At 41.6% G+C, this 24075-nt stretch overlaps 1 protein-coding gene across 2 annotated transcripts; it reads right to left on the reverse strand.

Annotated features, from left to right (window-relative positions):
- Positions 1 to 6527: 6527 nt before the first annotated feature.
- Positions 6528 to 24000, reverse strand: qtrt2 (queuine tRNA-ribosyltransferase accessory subunit 2). 2 transcript variants are annotated; one of them, XM_049565119.1, is made up of 8 exons: positions 23458 to 24000; positions 23328 to 23383; positions 19918 to 19994; positions 18785 to 18994; positions 17680 to 17879; positions 13971 to 14140; positions 7444 to 7558; positions 6528 to 7310 (listed from the first exon to the last, which is right to left on the reverse strand). In XM_049565119.1, exons 1-8 carry the CDS (start codon positions 23673 to 23675, stop codon positions 7049 to 7051), a joined length of 1308 nt encoding a protein of 435 aa, XP_049421076.1. In that variant the 5' UTR covers positions 23676 to 24000; the 3' UTR covers positions 6528 to 7048. The 2 variants fall into 2 exon arrangements, with proteins under 2 accessions (XP_049421076.1, XP_049421077.1); XM_049565120.1 differs by having other exon boundaries at positions 6529 to 7310; positions 13989 to 14140; positions 23458 to 23994.
- Between the last annotated feature and the right edge of the window lie 75 nt (positions 24001 to 24075).

Genomic DNA, 24075 nt, shown 5'->3' on the forward strand with positions numbered 1-24075 from the left:
CGACGGCTCCTCGCTGTGGTCAAGGGTTACTATGGGGACAGAGGAGAGGGTCAGGAGCTACCAAGGGAGTCGTTGACATGTTGGTTTGTGGTGTCCTGATTGTTTATGATAAATGAGGAGATCCTGAAAGATTAGCTAACAGTATGGTGTTATACTGTGACTGTTCTACACAGGAGCAAGACAGACGAAATAGCTTTAAAGAGACTAAATTTAGATTGTATGTGTCTGTTTCGTAACTCATCATTTTTTTGTGATTGTTTTGTGTCTATTACAGTCATTTTGTGTCTGTGTGGTCGTCTCTGTTGTGATTTTGTGTCTCTTTCGTCCTTTTGTCTGTCTCTTCAGTAGTTTTGTATATACAGTACAGGCCAAAAGTTTGGACACACCTTCTCATTCAATGCGTTTTCTTTATTTTCATGACTATTTACATTGTAGATTCTCACTGAAGGCATCAAAACTATGAATGAACACATGTGGAGGTATGTACTTAACAAACAAAGGTGAAATAACTGAAAACATGTTTTATATTCTAGTTTCTTCAAAATAGCCACCCTTTGCTCTGATTACTGCTTTGCACACTCTTGGCATTCTCTCCATGAGCTTCAAGAGGTAGTCACCTGAAATGGTTTCCACTTCACAGGTGTGCCTTATCAGGGTTAATTAGTGGAATTTCTTGCTTTATCAATGGGGTTAGGACCATCAGTTGTGTTGTGCAGAAGTCAGGTTAATACACAGCCGACAGCCCTATTGGACAACTGTTAAAATTCATATTATGGCAAGAACCAATCAGCTAACTAAAGAAAAACGAGTGGCCATCATTACTTTAAGAAATGAAGGTCAGTCAGTCTGGAAAATTGCAAAAACTTTAAATGTGTCCCCAAGTGGAGTCGCAAAAACCATCAAGCGCTACAACGAAACTGGCACACATGAGGACCGACCCAGGAAAGGAAGACCAAGAGTCACCTCTGCTTCTGAGGATAAGTTCATCCAAGTCACCAGCCTCAGAAATCGCAAGTTAACAGCAGCTCAGATCAGAGACCAGATGAATGCCACACAGAGTTCTAGCAGCAGACCCATCTCTAGAACAACTGTTAAGAGGAGACTGCGCGAATCAGGCCTTCATGGTCAAATAGCTGCTAGGAAACCACTGCTAAGGAGAGGCAACAAGCAGAAGAGATTTGTTTGGGCCAAGAAACACAAGAAATGGACATTAGACCAGTGGAAATCTGTGCTTTGGTCTCATGAGTCCAAATTTGAGATCTTTGGTTCCAACTGCCGTGTCTTTGTGAGACGCAGAAAAGGTGAACGGATGGATTCCACATGCCTGGTTCCCACTGTGAAGCATGGAGGAGGAGGTGTGATGGTGTGTGGGTGTTTTGCTGGTGACACTGTTGGGGATTTATTCAAAATTGAAGGCACACTGAACCAGCATGGCTACCACAGCATCCTGCAGCGACATGCCATCCCATCCGGTTTGCGTTTAGTTGGACCATCATTTATTTTTCAACAGGACAATGACCCCAAACACACCTCCAGGCTGTGTAAGGGCTATTTGACCAAGAAGGAGAGTGATGGAGTGCTGCGGCAGATGACCTGGCCTCCACAGTCACCGGACCTGAACCCAATCGAGATGGTTTGGGGTGAGCTGGACCGCAGAGTGAAGGCAAAGGGGCCAACAAGTGCTAAACACCTCTGGGAACTCCTTCAAGACTGTTGGAAACCATTTCAGGTGACTACCTCTTGAAGCTCATGGAGAGAATGCCAAGAGTGTGCAAAGCAGTAATCAGAGCAAAGGGTGGCTATTTTGAAGAAACTAGAATATAAAACATGTTTTCAGTTATTTCACCTTTTTTTGTTAAGTACATAACTCCACATGTGTTCATTCATAGTTTTGATGCCTTCAGTGAGAATCTACAATGTAAATAGTCATGAAAATAAAGAAAACGCATTGAATGAGAAGGTGTGTCCAAACTTTTGGCCTGTACTGTATCTCCATCAACCTTTTTAATGTTTTTTTCTAGATATTCTGTGTCTCTGTGGTCCTTTTGTGATGCTTCGCAGTCATTTTGAGTCTTTGTAGTAATTTTGTGTCTCTTTCGTCGTTTTGTATATCTCCGTAGTCATTTTGTGTTTCTTTCTAGATATTCTGTCTGTGTGTGGTCGTTTGCGTTGCTTTGTAGTTATGTAATCCTTTTGTGTGTGACAATTTGTAGTCATTTTGTTCCTCTTTATAGTCGTTTTGTATCTCTCTGTAGTTATTTTGTGTCCCTTTCTGGTCATTGTGTGTCTCTGTGCTCAATTCGTGTTGATTTGTAGTTATTTTGTGTCTTTTTTGTCATATTTTTGTCTGTTTAGTTGTTTTGTGTCTATTTGCAGTCATTTTGTGTGTCTCCCATAGTTTTTTCTTTCTAGTCATTTTATATCTCTGTGATCAGTTTGTGCCACCTTTTAGTTAGTCATTTTGTGTCTCTTTTTAGTAGTTTCGTATGTCTTGGAAGTAGTTTTGTATCTCTTCATGGTCATTTTGTGTTGCTTTGCAGTTATTTTGTGCCTCTTTTTAGCTGTTTTGTTTCTCTTTATAGTTGTTTTGTATCTCTCTGTAGTTATATTTTGTCTTTCTAGTCATTTTTTGTCTCTGTTGTGGTTGTGTGGCTCTGTAGTCATTTTGAGTCTATTGTCATCGTTTTGTGTCTCTTTCGAGGTACTTTGTTTATCTTTTTAGTCATTTTATGTCTCTTTGTGCCACTTTGTAGTTTATTTGTGTCTTAGGCATTTTGAATCTTTGGAGTCATTTTGTGTCTCTGTTTAGTCAATTTGTATGTCTTGGTAGTAGTTTTGTATCTCTCCATAGTCACTGTTTTTCCTTTCTAGTTATTTTGTGTCACTGTGGTCATTTTGTGTTGTGTTGTGTTGTGTAGTTATTTTGTATGTCTTGCCTTTGATGTCATTTTGTGTGTCTTTTTAGTTGTTTTGTATGTCTGTGTGTAGCCCTGTTTGTAGTCAATTTCAGAGTTTTGTGACTATTTGAAGTCATTTGTGTGTCTTTTTAATCATTTTATTACTCTTTGTATTTGTTTTGTGCCTCTTTGGGGTCATTTAATTGAATTGCTGACAACAAAATGTTATTCACAAACAGAAGCTCCCCCTCAGGGCTGGTGGCCCTCAGGCCTGTGCCCAGTAGGCTGGTTGAGTATTCCACTCATGGCTATGACTCCTTGTCGAATCAATGATTTAAGCTTCCAACGCATCACAAGATGACAGTTGCCAAGATGACAGTTTCCCACTTTAGTAAAGACTCTGGATGCTCTGCTCTGACAGCACAATCCCTCAGCGATAAAACCTTTCTCTGACCATCATTTCCTGCATGATAACACCCGCTGCACTTCACACCGCTGGCTTTATGAGACTTTCTGTTGTCTTGGGAGAGCAGCTGATCTCATCCGTTTTCATGTTGTGCAGCCATGACAGCAGATAACAATCCCGCTGCCGTGTGAAGTGAGGGATAAATGTCAGGCTTGGCTCGCACTGCAAACTTGTTCAGGAGAGTGGACAGACAGAAAGGAAACTTGTAGTGATCCAGCCTGAATTGCTCCATTTCCATCTGTATAATTGGTTGAAATGAGCAATGAGGGCCACCTGCTGACTGTGTCATTCAGAGCTCTATACATGGAAATTGGGCCCAAATGTGTTCAGTGCAGCACAGAGAGACACACACAGACTGAGCATGAGCACAACCATCAGCTCTCCAAAATGTTAAACTCCTAGATGGGAATTAGTCTTAAGTGGTTTAGTGGACACATTTTTAAAAATCATATAAGCTTATCCAGCAATGTCAGTACTTACTTAATCCCCACAATTAAGATGCAAAATGGCCACATAACTGAGATAACAGCTATGCATTATATACTTGCAGAATTAAAATGTGTGTCCTGTGCAGTACTGCCAGTTTAAAGGTGCACAGGACACACATTTTAATGTGAAATGTTAAAGAGGTCATCACTTACAGTGTCAAATCTACAAAGAATAATCGCCTAAGTTTCTTTCAGCTCTCGATTTAGTGTCTTTCTCTACATTGTTTCGCTTTCATGGCCCACAGCTTTACTCTGCTGGTTCTGTTTCATCGTTCTCACCGCGTCATTTTCAGCTGCAGCAGGAAGCTTTTTAACTGTTCACTACCTGCTGAGCAGTTCCTGACTGACTAGCTGGTGGATGTAGTGGGACATTTAGCAGCTTAAGAGTCACTGATATTTCCCTCAGGAGTTGGCGGTGAGCAAAAAAGAGCTGAAAGAGAAAATCAATAATCCTGCCAACTGTAGCGTAACAGTAGAAGTGCATTTTGTAAATGAATTCCCACAACATTACAGGTGTGCCCAAAACTTTAAAAAAAAAATACTATACTAGGGTGATCTATCTGACCTATGACCTCCAGTTATTTTCTTGGCTCAGCCTAGTTGACAAAATGTCACGTTAGGAGCTGGAAAGAGCAAACTGACCTGAACTAAAGAGCTCGTTATAGGAGCTGTTTAAGAACATATCTATGATTCAGAGTCTGGGCCAAGGTTGCCTGCACACGGCTCTCAACATGGCGGTGACTGAGCTGGCAGCTAACAGTGCTAACATCAGCAACAGTGCTGTGCCATTTCATGTAGTTTACAATAATACTGGTTTAATTTTTAATATTGTATGAAAAATTCATATTGTGATACTCCTGATATTTCAACTTGTTCGTATATATTGACATCATACTGTTACTCCTGGCAACAAGAAGCATGGCTGAAAGTGAAATAATGACCAACTCCGTGGCAGTCCCCAAAACACAAGCAGCTTCAGTAGTGTGGAACAACCTGTGGCGTCCTGAATGTTTTATGAACAGCCCCGGACTTCTCCGACTCTTTCAGCGACTTCCGCTCAGAGGGAACTTCACTCACTCCCAACAGCGCCACAATCCTGGTTCACTCTCTGGTCACTTCCCGCCTGGATTACTGCAGTTCCCTTCTCTTTGGTCTCCCCCACAAATTCCTCCACAAACTTCAACTGGTCCAGAACGCTGCTGTCCATATCATCACCAGAACACCATCCATCAGTCACATCACCCCTGTTCTACATCAGCTCCACTGGCTTCCCATCAAACACCGGATTATCTATAAAATCCTCCTCCATACATTTAAGGCCATCCATAACCTCACTCCCTCATACCTCTCTGACCTTCTACACACCAATATCCCCACCCAGTCTCTCAGGTCTGCCTCCTCCATCAGCCTGACTGTCCACCATGTGGTCCAGAGCCTTCAGCTGCTCTGCCCCTCGTCTCTGGAACTCCCTCCCCCCTGATATCAGGAACATTGACTCTATTTTAGTTTTCAAGTCCCACCTCAAAACCTACCTGTTTAGGCAGGCATATGAGTGTTAATGTTTCCTCTCTTGTAATGTTCTGCTGCAAACTCTGCACTGTTTTTCTGTTGTATTTTAGATGTGTTTAAATTGTATTACCTGTATTTTTTTGATTGTTGTAGGGCAACCTTGAGTGCCATGAAAGGCACCTTATAAATAAAATGTATTATTATTATGATTATTATTAATGTGTGATAGTTATCACAGCATAACAGTCTGTAACAGGTTACAGTGTGATGATTAGAGGAGAAATGGCAGAGCATAAAGGTCCAGGTGGGAAAAAAAGACAACTCAATCATTTAGGATTTTACTAAAAGAAGGAAATCACCTGTTGATTTATATATATAGATCCCAGGGGACAATATTTGTATTTGGAAGCTGTTTAAATGTATAATTTGTGGTAGATTTTATTTTGTTGAACTATTAATATTGTGACAGAATCTGGGCCTAATTATTGAAACCTTGTTTTAACCAGTGAATTTTCACCAAGGGTACGTTTACTGAGCACACTTTTATACAAACGTTTGTCAGATACACAAGGAAATGTTACTTTTAGTTAGCTGCTGAACACCTCATCTGGGACAATTTCTTAGTGAAATATCAACAGCAGTTATTTAGGAAACTATTTTATTTAGCTAATCTTAGGGATTGACTTTACAACCTTCTCTGCAGTTCTCTCTCCTGCCATCTCATTGAACCTTAAAATAAATATAAGCCTCAAGGTTATTGCTTGTTTTATCTTTCACCGGTTTTCCCAAGAGGCATTAATAGACTTTCATTTTTTTCCAACCCATTTTATGTCTATATTTCTTAGGTATTCATGCACAGCGCCGACCTATTGATGATAGCACATCCTCCTACTTCTATACTATGCCCAATGCAGTTAAGGTAACCCAGAAGTGCGTCAACAATCCGCATTGCTGTTCCATAAATCTGTCACACTCTCCTCTCCCTCGGTCTGTCCCGTCCCCCACAGACATCTGCACGGTCTGACAGTCAATTATATCTCCTCACCTTCAAAAAGCCTCCCTCCACCGCTGCATGGGAGGCAGCAGAGACCCATATCTCTCCCTGATCTTTATCCTCTCCCAGCAGCAGGAATGGTGGAGCTGTCAGCTCGAACCTTCAGTTAACCTCCCTGAAACCCACGAGAGACAACAGCCATCACATCTGCATGGTGAGAGTGGCGGGTTTAATGTGACACACAGTCTCATCATACATGCTGGTTAGTCAGTGGGTTTGACAGCAGTACAAAGTCAATGTACATGTGTGTGAGAAGCTCATCCAGCTGAAACATTGAAAAGATTCATGAACAAATGACAAATGATGACAACAGATCCATTAAGTATGAAATGAAAAAAAGCCTCAAGGAAATCTTATTATATTATACACATGACATTTCAGTGTAAAAGCAGGATCTATTTTGGTCCGCCTCCCTCCCTTAATAACTGGTCACCAAGTTAGTTCTCTCTCTGGTCTACGCTGCTATGTCAATGAGCGCAGAGGATATTAGTCATGTGCTGGCCTGTAATCAGACCACAACAGGAGGCACACAGGGATTCAGAGAGTAAGATGGCGCCTTGATTGTGTCTGGCTAAGTCAGTCCACTGATCCTTCAGAGGAAAGGCTGAATCAGTCCCTTTCCTATCATTCTGATTTATCTGTCTCCGTCCTTTCTTTCAGTCTGCCTGACTCTCTCCCCAAGCACTCGTCTCTTAAGGAGGGCCAGTTTATCACTGGCCAGAGCTTCTCTCAGGGCACCAAAGAAGGCATGATAATGGGCTGTGTTGTGGATCATGAGCAGTACTCCGGCCAGCAGCTCATTGGTCACCAGCAGGTGGTGCAGGTACGCCCTCTGGTGGTTCTTACAGCAGTAGCAGCCACACCCCTCCACCAGGGGCCTGAAGTCATCCTGGTACCTGGACAGAAGTTCATACCAAGTTTAAGTAGGATTCAAGAACAGCCTGCCTAAATGTAAATCAAGTGTTCTTGATTCTGCAAGCACTGCTACTTATGAAACCCTCGGGGGGTTTTGCTATAGCTGCCACAAACCTCTTGTCTTTGAGATTGATCTCAAAGGATGTCATTTGCATTTGATCATCAAGATTAACTTCTCCATTCTGCTGCATCTCCCCCGCCGTGCCCCGCTCTTCATCCAGCTCCAGCACTGCCAAAGCATACATGCATCTCGTTAATACCAGCACACCCCCAAAACTATTCACACCATGATCTTATCCTTTGGCAGCAAATACGTACCTACACACAGAAACACAGTGCTCAATCAGCCCGCCGGCAAAAATAAAACGGGAACACATACTGTAGCTTGACCCCTTTTAAACACTGCGGTGTCCTATATTCTCTCAGACGTTGTAATATAATTACTTACTGGCTATGTTCTGACAACCGAAGCCTGTTTTACACAGATGGGTGTTCACTGCAAGGTGACTTCACTTCATTTAATGAGTGGAAAAGTAACCAGAGCGGATGAAGAGCTGTATTTTTATCAAGAGCTCTGTTGTTTTTCACAGGAGGGTAACAGAACAATTACAGACACAAGTGATAAGTACAGTGAGAAAGATGAAAAAGACCGAGGAGGGGAAGAGAAAAGGGACAAAGTGGAAAAATTGATTTAGTACAAACTTAAATGGGTGAAGCAAAGAGCAACAGTGCAACAACAAAGCATAAAAGGAAAATTAGCTTTGGGGGGGGGGGTGATAAGAATATTTAAGGGGACAAAATGAGGCTTGACCAAAGCTAATAAGAAGTAAAGGATGGAGTGACTTGCGCTTGAAGAGCAATTCTGCTTTACAAAAGCAAAGAGCAGTAATTACAGAAATAGTGAAGTTGAGAAAAGATTGTTTGAAGAGGACTTAAACTGTGTGATTATTGTAAACCTTAATTTTATGCCTTTTAGGCTGTTAAACTCTTTGGATGCTGCACTCAATGCTTGAACATCTAAAGGCCGCAGTGAAAACACAGCCACAAAGAAAATGTGCTCTTCTTCATCATTTTTCTTTTTCATTTGAACAAATGAGCTAGTTTCATTAATTAATCTTTAATTAAATGCATTTAAACATGTGATTTAAAGGTAGCTGGAGTCAGAGGATACAGAGACAGCGGCTACTGCCTCTCTGACAAGCTAGGCTAGTCAGGTTAACAGCACTGGTGTTGCTTTTCGTTCTTCGTCATGATTACGTTAGGGCCTGTGTCCAAAGCATTTTTACTGAGTGCCAGCATCTTTTTTTTTTTTGATGTTCCAAATAAGAAGAGATCGTATGTAGCCGCATGTGTCTGCCATGAGAAAAAGCACTGCATCAAGCATCTTTTCTCAGAGTGCTCCAGGTGTTTTGTGCTGCCACTCTGTGCACATCTTGTTCAAAAAGGCACTGGTGTCGTCACTACCGCTCGTTTAGCTACCGTCTATCCCCAGCTGTATTATATGTAGCTTAGAAACTGTCACAACAAAGGCAGAAAAGCCCATTTGTGGGAGTAGATCAGCCACACACAGAGTGTTGCTGTTAAATGTATGTGTATTTATTGTATGCACTGGACACTTGAGTTAAGTGTGTTGTCAACCCTATGTTAAAAAAGGGTCACAGTAGCTACCTTGCTAACATTAATGTCAAGATACTGTTGTCATAGAAACAAACGCCGTGTGCCGTGCTTCATTTAAAAAAAAAACATCCATCCATTCATCCATTTTCAACCACTTATCCGTGGCCACGTCGCGGAGGCAACGGGTCAAGCAAAATGAAGATTAAGTGACATATTTTATCGAAATTTCAATTTATATTCATGTATAACAGTACAAAACAACTAATAAACTGTATAATTAACCCAACAGTGAACACAATAAATGCAGGCAATTTGTCTAAAACAAGAGATTTCTTCACGTATGATTCTCTGTATTATATTTGAGTTTTTGCTTTTTTTAAAAATATTTTTAACATTCATTTATACTTCTGACAAATTAATTGTGTTCTTCTCCCTCACACGTGTACATTGTTCTATTAGCTCTTTAGTTGTTTTAACTGTTTTAACTTTTCTAATGCAGGACAAGGCTGTTCAGCAGAGAGTGAAGGCTCTGTGAATGTACCTTGTGTTTAGGTCTTCACTGTGCCTTTAACCTGTGAGATTTTTTATGATTTGATGTTTGTATCTCGAATAATAATCTAAACTTTTAAAAAAAAAAGTCATTTAATTTTCTTCACAGCAATGAATGAGAAGCTGAGATAAAGGCCTTCTGTATATTTTCCTAAAAAGCTTTCTTATACCCTTTAAAATTAAGAAGGCCTCCCGACCCCCTGTGAAACTTTGGTGACCCCTAATGGCCTTTGGGACCCTCAGGTTGGAAACTAGTGGGCTAACAAACTCTATTATTAAGATGATGAAGCATTAAAACTATTTTTAAGTTTTAAAGAGCTGCAGTTTAGTTTGTACCTTATTTCTATTATTTACAAATGCTGTTTGTTCCCTAAAAACGACTAGAATACGTACTAACAGCTGTTTGGCTTTTTGGGGCAGTATAGGTGGAGGAAGTGCAGTATTACATGATGATAACTAAGTTCTAAAGATGGAAAAGGAGGAAAACTTTGAGAGGGTGCGAAGGGAAGAAGGAAGAACAGCACAGTGTAGAATATGGACTTCTGTGTCAAGAAGGGCCTTAACTGTGAATTGAGGGGGTTGACACTCGCCCTGTGGGGCCTTGTAATTGGCTGGGAGGGAAATTAGAATTTCTCTTCAGATTTGACACCATCACTGCTCTCACCTCCACTGGACTCCATTAAGCTCCCTGTGCAGAATCGATTAGTGCTGTCTGACACTAGATGCTGCCAGATACAGAACTTCACTCCTCGCCTGTTAGACGAGTTTCACGCAACTTTTTAATGAAGCACAAAGTCCTCAGCGGGCCGAGTCGCTGTTTTCCCACACCTCTTGTCATAACACTTCTTAAGCTTTCACCTCGGGACAACAATCAGAATGACGACCCAGACTTAATTGTTACCCTACTGCTAAGGGATACACCATTGATTTCATTTCACCAGCTGAATTCCTTTCTTCCCAATTACTTGAACCGACCTGGGGCTAGAAAATACGCACCAGCCACTACACAGAAACAAACAAATAAACACGTAATTTTAATAGCCATGAGATCCATCTCTGAATATAATGCAAAATAAATTCATCTGCTCATCTGCAGGGAAACTTTTCCTGTTCTTGTTCTCACCAAACTGAAATTTTATGAAGGATCGTTCATTTGCTGAAGTCACTTAAGTCTGTACACAGAACCATTTAAGTCTCGTTAAAGATGGTGTAATTAGAGAAAAATTCTCTCTGCTGGGAGACGAATGGTCCCTTTACAGCTGTATAAGTACCATGAATATCTGCAAGTACTTTCAACTCAACATCACAGACTCCTCCTATAGAACTAACCATAAGCCTGCTCAGGTCATTATTGGCCATCTTTAATTATCTCTGACTCTGTGCCATTAATAACATCAAAGTAATGCCCCTCCTGCCTCCTCCTCTCTGCATATTTACAACATTAAATATTTCCTCGCTGCTCTTTTATGCAACAGAAATGATGCTGTGTAAACTATCATGGTGAGAGGAATCATGTTCTTCACCCCCACCTCATTTCATTAAGGTTTCATTTAATCCAAATGCATCTGGCGCGAGAGAGAGACCCCCCACCCAAGCTCCCAAATTACATTGTGACATGTCAGTTTGCTCCAGGCATATATCGCTCGCTCTTGAATAGAAAGTATGTTTTTTTCAAATGGTTTTCTTCTCTTTGGGATAATTTACTTCATCACGCTTTAAAACATTCACTTTGTGGCTTTGGGCAAGGTTGTTTTACCCAAAAAGGTTATTTTGTTTCAGAGCAGAATTTTCTCCTTGTCCTCTTTTAAATGTGGAATTAAACGTTTATGTGCTTTGATTTACATGCTGAATGTTTGGTGATGACAGCTGTCAAAGTTAGTGACTGAGAGTTAACAAGCTTGATCTGCATCTACTGATATGCTCGATTCATGTTGCAACATCCAACTGAGGCTGCAGTAAGAAAGACAACAGAAGTACAACCATTAACTATAACAATAGAAGCTGTTTTATTAATGGAGTAATGGAGCCGTTTTTTCATTAGTTTTTGCAGATGAACCCCCTCCAGATTAGTGTTGTCATGGTACCAAAATTGGGACCCACGGTATGATACCAGTGAAAGTATCACGGTTCTGAGTAGTATCACGATACCACAGCGAAAATGAGGCAGATGTGCCTTTTGTCATTTATAAAAAGATAAATCTCTTTTCTATAGTACATCAATGATATTTCAATTGAATAAATTACTTGTTGACTTATTCATACTTCAAAAACAGCATCAATCAGTGATGAACATAGGGGGGATCAAAATAAAATAAATAAATGAAATAAAATTCAACCAGCCACCCTCCTCCCCTGACACGTCCCTTCATAAGTAAAGAACAGTCCCTAAAGTGCGGTGAGGTTTGTGGACCATTACCTGCCACAAAGAGAAAAGTGAACGGCTCGTTTCTCCTCTGATACGCCGCATACTGTGTGCCGCCATGACCACACTGCTGACATTTTACTCTGTCCGTCACTGCACGCTGTTTGATTGCGTTAACAAAACACGCCGCTATTATTCGGCCTTGCTTTTCACTTATTTCACCGAATACCAAATGTGTGGGTTTTTTGCAATATTCGGCTGAATATATTCGGTTACCGAATATTCGGCGCATCCCTAGTTTGGTGCTATTGTTCAGAAAATTATGATACAAGTAACCTTAATATAATACCAAAACCAACAGAGTTCTTCATCAGATACCTTTTTTTTCTACCTCATTTGATACCCATTGTGTGAATGGAAGCAAATTCATTGTTGGTAGCCTCTTTGTGTGTGTATGAGAGACAGACAGAGAGAACAAGTGTCAGTTATATGCTGGAGTATGTGTGTGTCTGTGTCCGTTATCTGTGGTGAGATGTCAACATGAAACTGTTTCAGATCATAACAGCACTCTGAACTGCCAAATCAGTGCACCACAGATTGTATAGGTTGTAGCCTCTGCCGTAGTCAGCAAATCATGCGTTGCAATAAATCAAAGAGCGCTCGTGCTCATTGTCTCCAAGCAAAACCATACAAATAGTAAAATAGTAGCTTAAGGCAAGTTAGATTTAAGACTTTTTTTAATGCCATTCGGAAAGAAATTTAAGACTGATTTAAAAAAAAAAAAAAAAAAAAATTAAATTTTTTTTTGGGTAGTTTTGCCTTTAATTGATAGGAAAGTCAAGTGTGAAAGGGAGGAGAGAGAGAAAGGGAATGACATACAGCAAAGGGCCACAGTCTGGAGTCGAACCTGGGCTGCTGCGGCAACAGCCTTTTACATGGGGCACCTGCTCTATCCACTAAGCTACCGACGCCCCAAGACCGATTTTAAAATAACCAAAACTGAAAAAATAGATAAGGCAAATTTTAGAGTCTGGGAACATAGCACGGAATAGTTCATGTTCAGGCACCACAGTACCTCTGCTTTCTGTGTAGGCATACACCTGAATGTTGTTCAGAGATGTGTAGCTGCTGAACCTGGTGCTGGTGTCACAGATGGGGGTGGAGGAGATGCGAAGGCAAGGATAGAAACAGAGCCTGCATTGCCTTGGCTTGTACCCAGGGTGTCGACAGGTTCTTAAATTTAAGGTTTTTCAGGACCTTTTCAAGATGATTTTCAACCAAATTTAAGACTGATTTTTGGATGAATCATATTTTCCGTATTCAAGCAGTACAGTTAAGTATAAAGGTTAGTAGTATATGGATGGTCCAGTGCAGAGGTGGGTTTATGTAGGGATATGGTTATTAGAGGTATTCAGGTTACTCTACATTTTGCCAAAAGGCATAACATTCTATGGTAGATTTAAAGATTTGTAATATCAGAAATGCAACCTTTCACACTAGTAGTTACTAGTGTTTTAGTTACAAAAAGTAACTAAAAGATGGATAAATCAAATTAGATCAAATGTGTGTGGCAATTAAGACCTCACAAAACTCAAATTTAAGACCATTTAATGACTTTTAATGTCTAATATTTATAGCTTTTAATGTAAGACATTTTAAGACTCTTTAAGGACAGGCTGACACCCTGCTACTGGTTTGAGCCATCCTGAAAAGTCTTGGTTAAATAGCCACTTTTTGTTGAATATGCCCCTCCATGTTGTCCAGTGTGAAATGGCAGCTCACTAGCTCACTTTTAAATTATTGAATTTAATGCCTTTAAAGACTTTTAAAGGATATGAGGAAACCCTGTGGGTACAAAAAGGACTGAATGCAGGTATCGTTTGACTCGAGAAGTATTATTTCCGTCGATACCTTAAAGATATTGAATAGTGATACGCAGCCTTATTTGGTGCAGAGGCACCACATATATAAATTACTAGATCAATATCTGTCATCACACTAACACACCACTTTCTTTCATTACTTTGGTTTAGCTCTGTCTGAGATAAATGACATCATTTAAAAAACAAAAAGCTGTAACCAAACTATTCTTCATTACAGCTCTTCACCACACCTGCAGGGGGCGCTCTACCTGCCAGCTCTGGGTCTGGGGAGATGTCGAAGCTGAAGCAAAGAGCGCAGCCTCGCTCCGTCACCTGGAACGGGAAGAAACTCTCAAACAGGTCCACGCCAGCTTCCACGCACGCCAGCACCTCATCAGGTCGCCCTACTCCCTGCAGCAGTCTGAGAGTCACACACAGCAGATATTAAAAATTAAATAAATCATTAACATTAATGTAACGCATACAAGCATCTTTAAGTAGCAGCATTTCTCTACCCTCTTACAACATAAGCACCCTTGTGTGTTTGTTCTCGTTGTGTGCTTCCACTTAACAGCCTCCCTCTGACTATCTGCCTGCAGGCATCAAGGTCAGGCCCAATTTAGCATGTGGTAATGACTCCACTTCACTTTCCAGTAGGAAGCAGCATCTCCCAACAGCCGGAAATACCAGCAGGGATGGTGGTGTCGCACGGTATATGAGATGCGCCTGTTCACAAGCAAACGAAGCAAAGCTCACAGGCAGCTCCTGGACACAGACTATCGCTCCTCTGGGGCTATCTCTCTCAAACTTAGAGCCACTGCCAGAGCCTCCAGGAGAGGAGCCCTCAACTGGGACGGTCTCTGGTGAAAAGCCTCTGAAACGCTGCAGGCTTGTGTAGTTTGGAGGATTAGCAGCGTCTAGGGAAGGTCTGACCTTTAAACTTTACTCTGAAAGTTTAGTCGGTCTAGTTGGAGACATTACGGCTCTAAGGGCGCATTCAGGGGGGGATGCTGAAAAATGACATACCTTGATTTGGTTCGGTTCACTTTCACACTGCACTATTTAAAGCGGACCAAATTGCCTGGACAACATCACACAGTTACAACAGCTGTTCGTTTGGGGACGGTATTGCTCGAAACAACCACTGACCAGGAAGAAAAAAAGCATGAGGAAGAATAAAACCCGGCTCATCGACTGGCCAGGACGGAAAACGGAAATCCATCCTCTTCAGCCAGCACCAAATACCAAAATGCACTGCGCTCTACATCACTTCCTCTCTTTGGTTTGCTGGATAGTCCGTTTGTACTTCCTGCTGTAAGCGAACCGCACCAGGGTTCACTTGCAAGTGAACCAAGTCCCCAGTTTTCAAGCGGACCAGGGTTTGCTCATTTGGTCAGCACCAGAGTTCGAATGAGCGTTCACACCACTCCAAACGAACCAATCTATCCATGGAAGTGGACCAGGGTTCGTTTAAAGCGGACCAAATAGCACAAATGTGAATGCGTCCTTATATCTCCAGAATAAGGATTTTACCATTGTACAATTTTCATTCCACAGGATTAAAAACTGGCTAGATAATCTTCAAATTGACTTGTGTTGTCTGACCAACGGTTCAAACCTCAAAGACATTCAAATTATTATGACTTAAAAAAGAGAGAAGCAGCAAAACCTCACATTAAAGAAGCTGGAAGCAGAAAATAACTGTGCGTTCTGCTGGAAAAATGACAAACAATTACCTGATAATTAATCCTTTAAGCTCTAATTCAATTACAAAAGTAAAATGGAAGACAGCATCAAACTCTACTACATACTGTATACTGTTTATAAGTTAGATTATTAAAAATTTGCTAAACTAAGTTTCTGTTTTAGCCATACATTCATATGTTTTAAAATCAATACGAGACTATATCATGCTCTCCTTGCTGTCAGTTATGTGACACTATCACAGGGAAACGTCCACGTCTAAACCGCACTGTAATCCTTTACACTGTCACTTATTTTAAATCAATGTCTTTTTTGTTCAAGGTGTCTGTTAGCCAGGACCGTTTCAGCGGTTTCAACTGAAGTTTGACGTTTTCAATTTTAGATTGTAAAAATTACTGTCAGCCAGACAACACAAAACTATTGGAGAACTCTAAATGTAAGATGGACAGTAGTAAAATGGATAAAGATTAACTGACACTGGTACCATGCTTTAAAGTTGAGATAATGACTGCTGACAGTGTGTGTGTGTGTGTGTGTGTGTGTGTGTGTGTGTGTGTGTGTGTAAGGGGGTACGGCAGAGCTGCTGGGTTTTCACTTGTAATCAATCAAGCAGGATAATTAACTGATTGAGTACGACCCACCAACTGGGCCAGCTCAAGATTCTGAATCACACCATCTTGTACACAGACAACCATAACGTAATGAGTCACTGCACATTAAACTACACTGCTGCAATGGTTTGTTTGTTGTTTACTAAACAAGAACACCAATCAATTTAATAAAAATTGTATTGTATATAATTGTTTATATGAATGGATGGTTGCTCTTTCCCAGTTTAAACCTTGTCTAGTTTCAGAGTCTCCAACATGAGGATTTTCTGCTTATTTTCTGTTTAATATCATTGTAAATTAAATATATTTAGATAATGGAAGTTAGTCAGACATCACTTTGGACGCTTTCACTATATTCTGGCGCTTTAAGATAAGCACTTAACTGAGGAAATAATCAATTACTGTGTTTCCCCAAGGATATTTTCCAGCAGCAGTGTGTCTGCTGAGACAAGAAGGGCTTCAGGCACATTTTTGTTCTAAGATGTAAGTGTCAAATTATGTTTCATAAAATGCATCTCATACCTAGTATGCTGTTACATGTATTCTCCTGTACGTGGGGGCAGATGTAACAGTTGACATCTTGTGTTTAAATTAATGGATTAACATTACTTGTAAAATCAGTTGATGATGGTTAGAACACAGATACAAGATTCCTACATAAAACTGTTTCCAAATAGTTCAAGCGTTTTTTTTAGGACTTTAAGGCCAGTAGTAGGGTTGGGTCGGTTCTCGGTACTACCAATTCGGTCCGGTACTCCGTCTTGGACCGGGTTTTATTTTTTGAGACCGACCGGACCGCATACTCGGGCAGAACGTACGCGGAGCGGACGCCACGGAGGTCCGCCCAGTAAAAGTGGACGTCTGCAAGCCAAGCCGCAAAGCACGACCACGCAGACTCCGCTCCGCGCACCAGTGTCACACAAAAGACTGTTCGACATGTATTTTTCACATCGCGGGGAAGTTTCACAGACATTTTTACACATAGTCCACTCCGCTTATAGTACGCCCGAGGCTGTGATCACCTCTTCACCAAGCGCACAGCAAACAGGAGAGAGAGAGGGGGGTGGGGCGGGGACTGAGCTAGGAGGTGCGAGTGCGCATGCGCCTCTACTTTAGCCTGGAGGTTTTTTTTAATAGTGACGGGGAGTCAATAATGGCGGACAATTTAGTCTTGACGAAATCAAAGAATGTGCCACTATGGCAACACTTTGGCTTTGAGCCAGACGAAGGAGGCAACCCTTGTTTGCACTGATTGAGTAAGCTGCAAAATGTATTTGTAAGGAATAAAAGAAACAACTTGTTACTGTCACTCTGTTGTGATGATCGGCTTTCCAACTGTTGAGAACAAGTATCTGTCGAAAAGGATCAGCAGCCGAGAACTGTGGACATGAGTAGCAAGATTCTGGGGGTACAGCAGACCACACTCTCTGATCTGTACACCAGACAGGTGGGGAGGAAGGCTAAAAGCATCCTGTCAGATGCCAGCCACCCTGTTCACTGAATTTCAGACTTTGCCCTCTGACTTCATAGCAGCCCTATCACTCAATCTCTGTGTATAAAGGGCTTATGATTAGTGAGAAAAAAAATCTCCCCTTACAACTGTAATCAATAAACACATTTCTGACACAAGCTGTCACAAGCTGACCTGGGTTTGTCCTCTGGCAGCTCCTTGGTCACAGCAGTGATGAGCTGCGTCCTCAGGGTCTGGTCCATGGAGCCCGTCTGAAGTCCGTCCAGGCAGAATCCTGCCACAGGCCTCTTGGCTGTCTCCCTGGCTGAGCGCACCCTCTCATCCAGGATGTCTCCTCCCTCCACCACCCCAAATACCTCCACTCCCTCCAACTCCTGGCAAAGACAGAGAGTTTGGTAATGAAACAGCTGACAGCAAGAAACCATTAAAGACAGAAAGGAGGGCGAGAAATAGAAGAAGAAAGAGATCAAATGTAGACTGAAACCCATCAGAACATAGATCTTTTTCTAACCACACGTGGTATGTGATCAGGTATGCTCTTATTATTCTCACTGGAGCCCATCTGGGTTTTGATGACTCCCTGTAGTTGACTGCACATACAGAGGAGGAAAGATGCAGCTCGGTAGCAATCAAGCAGCTCATTTAAAGTTGATCTAGACTTACCTGCAGTACACTGTTGGTTGTTTTGCTTCACATTATTTTACACTTACACATTTAATGTTCAGAGGTAAATTAGATTTCCAGCCAAGCAATAAAACACTCAGACAAGCACACCTACAAGACAAACAGGCGGCGAAATGTACACACAAAACTGAAAATGGGCACTTTCAGATTAATGCAACCAAAATAAAATACAATAAACTACTTCCCATTTTCTAGGACTAAAGCAATGCAGTTTGAAAACACATTATCCTCTCTAAAGCCAAGCTGAGTTAAGGTGCTGTGTGTGTCTGTATACGCTCTCCTGCACCTCTTTGTATGGATCAGCTTCACTCTGTTCTCTCTGTCGTGAAATGAGGTAACATAGAAGAACAGTTTGTTTTATTATTCATGCTCGATGCTGAGCCCTTACACACCTACTGATAACATACGTTCCGACTCTGATAATGTATTCCACCTAATCTCTCTGTGTTTCCAGCCGCAGCACAGTGGCCCCTGCAACAACACAAACACTGAACATCAATCCTTGTCCTGTGTGCTTGTGCTGTGCATGACTAATTCACAAATGTAATAGAACAACGGTGTTCAGACTGCTGCTTGTGTGTATGCGTGTGTGTACCTGTGATTTTTGGTGAACCAGCAGACACTCATCCAAGTGGGCAAGAGTTCGATCCACCGACTTTCGAACCCTTTTGCGAGAGGTGTTGTTCTGCCACGTCTCTCCGTCTGCCATGCTCTGGTACCAGTCTGGCTGCACGGTCTTCTGGAGAGCCATGAACTTGGCCACGGTCAGCTCTATCCGTCCCCCGCTGCCCCAAACTGACACCGTCTAATAACAATCCACAGAAGGCACTTATATGAGGAAAGATGCTCAAGATTAAACAACAACTTTGGTGAAATAAACCTCTCTTTGAAGAGTTCAGCATCTTGGAAAAATCGCTTATTCGTTTTCCTGCCAAGAGATAGATGAGAAGATCGATACCAACCTCACAGTAGATGGTTAGTTGTAAAAATACACAACAATATCAGCACATTACAGGTATCAGCAGTCAGAGGCTTTAAAATAAAACATCAGCATTGGCCCAAAGAGAATGTTCGTTAATGTGTTAATTCCACTACAGGAGAGACTTGATGTTCTCTGAAATTAGGTTTAAAAAAAATATGTGGATATATCAGTATCGGCAATCGGCCAGAATTAGCTGGAAAATATCAGCATGTCAGATACTGGCAAAAACCCAATATCATGCATCCCTAGTTAGCGTAGCTTAGCATAACGACTGGAAACAGGAGTATACAACTAACCTGGCTCTGTCTCAAGGTAAGAAAATCCACTTTCCAGCAATCTAAAGCTTGCTAATAACAAAAAAACAACGTGCAAAAATGACAGTGTGTGGTTAAACATAGGGTTTGTAGGTTAAGTGTGGATAACTCTAAGTCATACTCCCCACTGGTTGCTGAGCAGCTGCTACCTGTAAAGAAACAGATACTAACACATAATAAAACTACATCATCTTCACACCTTGAGTCGCAGATGTGATGACAGGATTTTGCTGCCTTAAGACAGAACAAGGCAAGCTGCTTCCCCGTTTTCCAGGCTTTATGCTAAGCTAACAGGCTGATGGCTCCAGCTACATATTTAGCGCACAGATATGAAAATGGTATTGATCTTCCAATCTAACTCTCAGCATGAAAGAGAATACGTGTATTTCCCAAAATGTGGAACTATTTCTTTGAGCAGAAGCTTAATCTCACCTTGTTAGTAGTGTAACCTGTGGGGCAGGGGGTCGCAGGGTCGTGAAGCGAGCAGTACAACACAGTATCGTGAAGACCTGCAAAAAAAAATGCACAAAATGAAAATCAATGCTTATCACTCACAGGGGACAGAATCAGAGGGTTAAAGTCAGCATAGGCCGAGCACAAAGCGAGGTGACGGAGTGAGATGCTTCATTACTGCATGTTAATGTGACGGCTCCGAGGCGGCAGAGAGGAATGAGGTGCGGCCTTATCAGCAAACCCAGCTGCAGCAGAAGATCAAAAGGTGGGAAAACAAAAAGGCTGAACAGCAGCAAATGCTGTTAATATTTCTAATTATTCAATTTCTAATTATTCAATCACTGCTCTTCCTTTCTGGGACTGAAGAGACAGCACAGTAGTAATCCCCTGACAATTTACGGCAAGCGACGCTACAGTGATTACATTTCTAATTTTAAATTTAGTTGCTTGAGGCAGGGTAAGGCTTAGTACCACAGCTACTGTTTTACAACAAAGCTGAATGGGGTCACTCTTCTGGGGCATTCATATAAATATTACTCGGCACCACGCTTTGGTCAAGCTCAAGGAGCTAATCAGCTTTTCAATGCTGAACTCAACCGTATATTTAGAGGCAATTTTCTCCATTCTTTTCAATCTAGTCAGTGCAAATAACGTTCATACACCCCGAGCTCTTAAGAGTGAATTTGTGCATAAAGTATGCATGACATTTACATCAATCAACAAGTCACACCACTGAAGGATTTTGAGCCTAGCAGGCGTTCTTCTAATGTTTTTGCTATTTCAAATATGACTAATGTAGAGGGCTAAATAACAATAACAGTGGGGCACAACAGCAACAAGGTTAATTCAAAACAGTTCAACAAACAGTCCTTTGCTCCTCAGCCTCCTAATCTTTGGGAGAGAGATGACATTACTTGTTGTTTTGACAGCTTTAGAGACTGATGTGTTTTAGATGACAATCAAAACTCCTTCAATCAAAGGACGGACAGAGTCTAAACACAGCACACTTCAAATGCAACATTCTTCAGCAGAGACAGACTGACTGCTCCATGAAAGGGGAGGAAAAAAGACAACTTTGAGGAAGATATTTACACTCACAACCTCTTTAAAGATCTGTTAATTTTCATTTCAAATCATCTCATACATGCTGCTTCAAAGTCTAAAGGAATGGAACAGTGACTGGGTGAACCATGTGGTAAGTTGTTTTTATCATTTTTTTCCAAGGTTGAGAAGAAACATCAAATCTTAGCACAAAAAGCCTATTTAAATTAACACGCTTTGCTTAAAACAGCAGTTCAGCACTGACTGGCCACTGTTGTAATGACGTATGCTGCTACCAGGGCTGCACAATTAATCAAAATCGCAATATGCTCAAGTGCAACATCCAACTCACAGGAGCTGCAATTTTTCAATAAAGGTAAAATGTGTCACAAAATAACATCATAAATGAAGAGACAGAGATGCTCCAGGCTACAAATCATATTGCAGACATAAGGGAACATGCTTGTTTGGTACTACAAAAAAAAAAAAAAATCACATCATCCTCATTTTAATCTTTTTTGTGTGTGTGGAAAAAAAACCCATTCCCATTAAAATCAGAATTCAAATCGCAATATCTGTCAAAATAATTGCAATATGATTTCTTTTTGCATATCATGCAATCCTAGGTGCTACAATATTTTTCTAATATCTGGTCCAATGTTTTGACCAATAACAAGTACAAGATCTGCAAATTAGTAACACCTCTCCATATTATTTTTGCAGTTGACTGCCTTTACCTGCACATATAAAGTAATATCAACTATTTAGTACAAATCAGTTTCCATACATAAAACGTTTTAACGCTGCTGTATATACACTGAACAAAAATATAAACGCAACACTTTTGTTTTTGCTCCCATTTTTCATGAGCTGAACTCAAAGATCTAAAACATTTTCTATATACACAAAAGACCATTTGTCCATTTGTGTTGCAAATGGGCAAGAGGTAAGTTTGAAATAATTAATTTACTGTTTTTTTACCATATGCATGTTTTTTCTAAACTAGCATCAAAAGTGCTCTTGTGTCCATTCATGCTGTATTTCTATTTCTACTTTGCACAGAGCATTGGAACAAAAACAATTCCCCCCCGGGGATTAATAAAGTATTCTGAATCTGAATCTGAATAATTTCCTTACCGTAAGTCTGCATCGATGCTGACCTACAGTAAAATATTCAGTTTTATCACACAGCACAATGCCACAGATGTCGCAAGTTTTGAGGGAGCATGCAATTGGCATGCTGACTGCAGGAATGTCCACCAGAGCTGTTGCCCGTGAATTGTATGTTCATTTCTCTACCATAAGCCGTCTCCAAAGGCGTTTCAGACAATTTGGCAGTACATCCAACCGGCCTCACAACCGCAGACCATGTGTAACCACACCAGCCCAGGACCTCCACATCCAGCATGATCACCTCCAAGATTGTCTGCGACCAGCCACCCGGACAGCTGCTGCAACAATCGGTTTGCATAACCAAAGAATTTCTGCACAAACCGTCAGAAACCGTCTCAGGGAGAGCTCATCTGCATGCTCGTCGTCCTCATCGGGGTCTCGACCTGACTGCAGTTCATCGTCGTAACCGACTTGAGTGGGCAAATGCTCACATTCGATGGCGTCTGGCACATTGGAGAGGTGTTCTCTTCACGGATGAATCCCGGTTTTCACTGTTCAGGGCAGATGGCAGACAGCGTGTGGGGCGTTGTGTGGGTGAGCGGTTTGCTGATGTCAATGTTGTGGATTGAGTGGCCCATGGTGGCGGTGGGGTTATGGAGGAGTGGACCAACATTCCACAGGCCACAATCAACAACCTGATCAACTCTATGCGAAGGAGATGTGTTGCACTGCGTGAGGCAAATGGTGGTCACACCAGATACTGACTGGTTTTCTGACCCCCCCCGACCCCCCAATAAAGCAAAACTGCACATTTCAGAGTCGCCTTTTATTGTGGCCAGCCTAAAGCACACCTGTGCAATAATCATGTTGTCTAATCAGCATCCTGATATGCCATCCCTGTGAGGTGGAATGGATTATCTCGGCAAAGGAGAGCACTAACACAGATTTAGACAGATTTGTGAACAATATTACAATATTTGTGAGATTTGTGTATATAGAAAATGTTTGTTGTACTGCATTATTATGAATACAACTCTTCATGATTTCCAGTTTGTTAAAAGCTGATGATGGATTACCTCTTTATAAATACATCTGAATACACTGGGTGTCATCAGAGTTTATGTCTAATCAATACTGTCCCAATTTATCTTCTCCACTCTTCTCCTGCTCTTTGGAATATAAGCGGTACTGAGGGAGGAGAGAGCAAGAATAAAAATGTGATGTATCAAAAGTACCTGCAAACTTCCTGAATCCATCCTTAAACTCCTCCAACACTTCCTGGTGCTCTGCTCTTGAGAGAGAGGAAAAATAGTTAGATTGCAGAGTTTAGTGTGTGCGCATGTGTGTGTGATGAGTATATCTTACAGATTGGAGAGGGTGACCTGAGTGACAGAGGGGAGGTTGCTCAGGGTGTGCAGTGTGTCCTGGGTGAGGTGGGGCACTGTGCCTAAATGTGTGTGCAGCAGACACCCCGGGACTTCCAGAGAGTGCTGTCCCGTCCTGCCGAGCCCCTTCAGGACACCCAGACGACTGCTTCCCTGGACCACACGGCACAGCTCCAGCTTCATCCTACTGCAAGCCATACGAGCTGCACTCGCCTTTTAAAGATCCGCTGATATACACTAACGCACAGACACCGAAACCACGACGAGTTTGATTGACAGCGATGCCGGTTAGCTAGCGTTAGCAACACACGTGAAGTAACCACGTAGCTAGCTAGCTTAACCACTCACGTGTTACGGCTTTAAACAGGTTTCCGGCGAGTTGAGATGCTTATTCCTCTTAAAGTATGTCAAATAAACCTACGCACTTACAGCTGTGCTTGTTTGAATGATCTAAATATTACTTCAAGAGCATCTTTCATTCCGACAACACTCAATGCCTGACAGGAACTACAAGTCGACGAAATATGTCGTCATCACCGGCCGCGGCGGTACTTTGACAACTCCAATTTGCGTGTAAAATGTAATAAAGTTTTGAAGT

The sequence above is a fragment of the Epinephelus fuscoguttatus genome, linkage group LG21 (assembly GCF_011397635.1).
Source record: "Epinephelus fuscoguttatus linkage group LG21, E.fuscoguttatus.final_Chr_v1".
Lineage (NCBI taxonomy): Eukaryota > Metazoa > Chordata > Actinopteri > Perciformes > Serranidae > Epinephelus > Epinephelus fuscoguttatus.

What these genes read in the sequence shown, in the direction of transcription:
- qtrt2 (XM_049565119.1), bottom strand. Translation starts at nt 23,675, where the DNA reads ATGGCTTGCAGTAGGATGAAGCTGGAGCTGTGCCGTGTGGTCCAGGGA. An exon ending in AGGTAGAGCGCCCCCTGCAG is followed by an intron (nt 7,559 to 13,970) that starts GTGTGGTGAAGA and finishes ATGCTTTGGCAG; the next exon opens with TGCTGGAGCTGGATGAAGAG. An exon ending in ATCAATCTCAAAGACAAGAG is followed by an intron (nt 7,311 to 7,443) that starts GTTTGTGGCAGC and finishes ACTTCTGTCCAG; the next exon opens with GTACCAGGATGACTTCAGGC.